A 4,113-nucleotide genomic window follows, 5' to 3' on the forward strand; every position below is an offset into this window, starting at 1 on the left:
CCGAGTTTAGCTCCTGAGCTAATCGGATGACTGCTCAGGCTCTAATATTGACATTTTCACTGTGGAACACTTTGACAGCTGTTGTCAATGTTGAAAAAAGTAACCAGGCAGTAAAGGAAAATGTCAACGTTGACATTTCCCATTGTTGTCAATGTTGTCATTGGTTCCTTAGTCCATTTGTAATAATATACTATCCTCACCTCCGATTATGTTTACGTTTATAAGCTAAAATTTAAATTTTTAATCTTAAATTTAATTTTATGTTTTTCATTGTAGTTTACTTTTAGCCTTTACTTCTAGATAGCTAAGAACACATGTATACAAATATAAATTTATTGTTTTACTTTTTTTTAGAAAAAGCTAAACGATCACCACCTATATATCTATTAGGGTATGCTTGCTAAATTCATTCTACTAACCGTGAATTGCAACAAGATAGAGAACACTAGCAATCAATATTTCATTCAACAAATACTACAAGAATGCAAAAGAAACACAGTACTATGGCTCATCAAGAGAGTGCATTACCTTGGCTTGGTTCTTTCTAGCTCTAGATAAAAGTTATAAAATTATCTATTTTTTGATAATTATTTAATATTTATAAATAATGAAATCTTATAAAGTTAAAAAATATTTAAAAAATATAAGATAATGAAATTATATATAAAATCTTTTTAAAAAATGTGCGCCCAAAAGACACGGAAAAAAGTGAGAATAATCTGAAAAAATAACACAAGCTTACAAGGGCTAATGTGCAAAAGTCGCTATTCCGTACTCCTCTTGAGCTTGGCTCCTTGCTTCTAGAGCCACCTGTTAAAGAGGCCGCCGTGCTTGCTTCGTTTCCAGATTCCTCTAGCTCACAGAAACCTCACAACCCTAGTTTGGCGAGAACACAGGCCGGCCCTGACCTCGGGACGCCATCACGCTACGCGATACAAAGGTAAGAGGCTCTTGCAAGCAGAAATTTTGAAGCTTTGCCGCTAAATTTGGTTGAAGTTTGGCTCAAAATCCACCATTGCAGGCCCTGAGTCCCTCGGAAGGTTCAAGCGAGGCAAAGGAAAGAGGTTCTTGCGGCAGAAATTTTGTAGCTTTGCTGCCAAGTTTGGTCGAAGGTTGGCGCAAAATCCACCATTGCGGCGCAGGCCATGTCGCGGTCTGACGGCGAGCTCGCCGGAGTGTATCGCGCGGAGCAGGAAGACCGCCACGTTGACCTGATGGGGGATTCCGACTTCGACGACGACGAGTACAGCCAACCCGTAAGCTCTCCACAAATAGCTTGCCCATCTGACAGATTATCTAGAAAAAGCTTATGTTTTTTTTTCCTTTTCATTTTTTAACAAAAAGATTAGAAAAAGCTAGTACAGAGTCGTGCTTGTTAGTAAGTGATGTTAATTGGCTTTGTATGCGTTGTGTTTTGCTCAATTAGCGTGTGGCATGAGCATACCATGATATTACAATAGTAATGTGCAATCTTGAGTTAAGGAATGAATCCATGTCTAATTCAATGCAGGTTTTCTAATCAGTTTCTTGTGGGGCTACCCGCAACTAGTGCTGTTTTTAGATGATGGTCGTGCAACTTCTGAATCTGAATTTCTTTTGTTGTATGTAGATTAAGGAGGCAACAGAAGATACCTCGGCAGCGGATGTGAAAAACGGGAAGGACATACAAGGAATTCCATGGGATAAGTTGAGCATCACAAGGGATAGGTATAGGAAAACAAGGTTGGCGCAGTATGCAAACTTTGAGAATGTACCTAACTCCGGGAAAACTTCAGAGAAGGCATGTCATAGTTACAAGTTCAGATAAACCTCTGGGAGTTCTTGTGTTTAGTGTGGAAGTTTTGATTTGATGATCTTGATGCAGGTATGCACACCTGCAGATAAAGGGGCACTCTACTACGAGTTTCAGCACAACACAAGATCGTTGAAGCCAGTAATTCGTCATTTCCAGGTGAGATCTGTACCTTCTGGAGTCATAATTTTCAGTCCTTGCTCAATTCTAACTACATAATTAACACCATTCCGTTGCTATTTTGCAGTTGAGAAATTTAGTTTGGGCAACGACTAGACATGATGTGTATCTTCTATCACAACATTCTGTGCTTCATTGGTCACCATTCACCAGCGAGAAGCACAAAGTCATTGATCTTCAAGGACATATCACGCCATCTGAGGTCCCTATTTATCCTTCAATTGTTTGTTTGAGAGCACAAGCCTCATGAAGAGCTATTTCTATTTCTGTATTGCAAGCATGCATGTTCAAATTCCATATTTTATTGACTTCAGAAACACCAGGGGAATTTCTCCGAAGGATTTTACCAGGCTCAAGTTAGCACACTAGCAGTCAGAGGTAATTTGCTTGTTGCTGGTGGATTTCGGGGAGAACTAATTTGCAAGGTAATTTATCTTTCATAACCTCCTGTTCAATCCGACATCTACATGGAGTTACAGTGTAGCGTGGTGTAATGCGCAAACTTTGTTTGGGGATGCAGTTTTTGGATCGTGAAGGAGTAAGCTACTGTTGCAAGTCAACACATGATGAAAATGGCATCACTAATTCTCTGGAGATATTTGAGAAACCCAGGTACTATAAGAATGACATCATTTGAAAAACTACTATTTTGTTTACAATGAAGCGACAATATATGAATCATAATCTTACAATGAATATGCAGTGGTTCGGTGCACTTCTTGGCTTCAAACAATGATTGTGGGGTTCGAGACTTTGACATGGAAAAATTTCAAATTTGCAATAATTTCCGTTTTCCTTGGGCTGTTAATGTAAGCCTTCACTTCATTCATCAAACCGTTTATATTTATATCTATTTCTTGTGTTATTTAATTTGGATACTCCTCTAATCTCCACATTCAATCACTAATGAATTTTATAAAAGATTTCTGCATTCCATGTGGAAAAAGAAGCCTAATGTTCTATTGATCTAATCTCGCTCCTTGTTTTGTACCGTGCAGCACACATCATTGAGCCCTGATGGTAAGCTTGCTGCTATTGTTGGGGACAACTCAGAAGGACTTATAGTCGATACTAATTCCGGGAAAGTAAGCAGAAGCAATGCTAAGTGATTAACTTCAGGTACTGGCCTCACATTTTTCAGAAAAAAAAAAAACTTATGGCTGTTGATTTCTTGCAGACAATTCATGATCTCCGTGGTCATCTGGATTATTCATTTGCCTCGGCGTGGAACCCAGATGGACGGACACTTGCAACTGGTAACCAAGACAAGACATGCAGGATCTGGGATACCCGCAACCTCTCCGAGTCTGTTGCTGTTCTTGGTGGCAACATGGGAGCCATACGGTCGATCCGCTACACATCCGACGGGCAGTTCTTGGCAATGGCAGAACCGGCCGATTTCGTTCATATATTCGATGCCGGAAGCGGGTACCACAGGAAGCAGGAGGTGGATTTCTTTGGTGAGATTGCTGGCATTTCGTTCAGCCCTGACACTGAGGCTCTCCTCATCGGTGTTCATGACCGCACCTACAGCAGCCTCCTTCAGTACAGCCGGCGACGGTTCTACTCATACCTTGATTCAGCCATGTGAGATCTTGGTCACAAAAATTGTAGAAGGTAGAAGAGTAGGAAGAAAATATGTACATGTGTCAAATATCTGTAGCTGTTACTGTAAAGGAGCACTGAATTGTATCTGCAATGGCATGTTGCTTTTGCTGGACAAAACTGTAGCCTTCGGAGTGAGCCATGGATGAAGCTTGGAGCTTGGAAGATAGTATCTGGCATGGCGCTGTCACAGCAAACTGAACAAAGGCAGAAAATATCTTGCCCTGCTGCTGCTTTCTTCTTCTGCCGGTGGTCGGCCGCTGTCACTGTGAAGTGGGCTATTCGAGAGTTTCGATCGCTCACTCGTAGCGATGCGATGCTGGGCCAATGTGGCAGCGAGACAGGCCGAGCGCGAGCCCAACTGGAGCTCTCTACTCCCACCGAACGAAATGGGCCTCCCCCTCGGCCCATCTAATATTTGTTCCTCGCGTCCGTACGCACGCCGGCTGCGCCGCCACCTCCGTTCGGTCAAGGCAACTGTGCGATTGTTCGGTAGTCGGCATCACGGACAGGCAGCCCACCGGTGCCCATCAAGT

The 4,113-nt window shown here is 42.0% G+C and overlaps 1 protein-coding gene across 2 annotated transcripts; it reads left to right on the forward strand.

The window, feature by feature from the left end:
• Positions 1-851: 851 nt before the first annotated feature.
• LOC102710234 (uncharacterized WD repeat-containing protein C2A9.03) lies at positions 852-3,697 on the forward strand. Of its 2 annotated transcripts, none has more exons than XM_006660185.2 (10): positions 852-940; positions 1,022-1,256; positions 1,610-1,780; positions 1,865-1,951; positions 2,040-2,174; positions 2,287-2,397; positions 2,493-2,584; positions 2,676-2,781; positions 2,971-3,057; positions 3,150-3,697. In XM_006660185.2, exons 2-10 carry the CDS (start codon positions 1,146-1,148, stop codon positions 3,561-3,563), a joined length of 1,314 nt encoding a protein of 437 aa, XP_006660248.1. In that variant the 5' UTR covers positions 852-940; positions 1,022-1,145; the 3' UTR covers positions 3,564-3,697. The 2 variants fall into 2 exon arrangements, with proteins under 2 accessions (XP_006660248.1, XP_040382831.1); XM_040526897.1 differs by having other exon boundaries at positions 2,296-2,397.
• Positions 3,698-4,113: the final 416 nt, after the last annotated feature.

This window comes from Oryza brachyantha, chromosome 8 (assembly GCF_000231095.2).
Source record: "Oryza brachyantha chromosome 8, ObraRS2, whole genome shotgun sequence".
In the NCBI taxonomy this organism is placed as follows: Eukaryota; Viridiplantae; Streptophyta; class Magnoliopsida; order Poales; family Poaceae; genus Oryza; species Oryza brachyantha.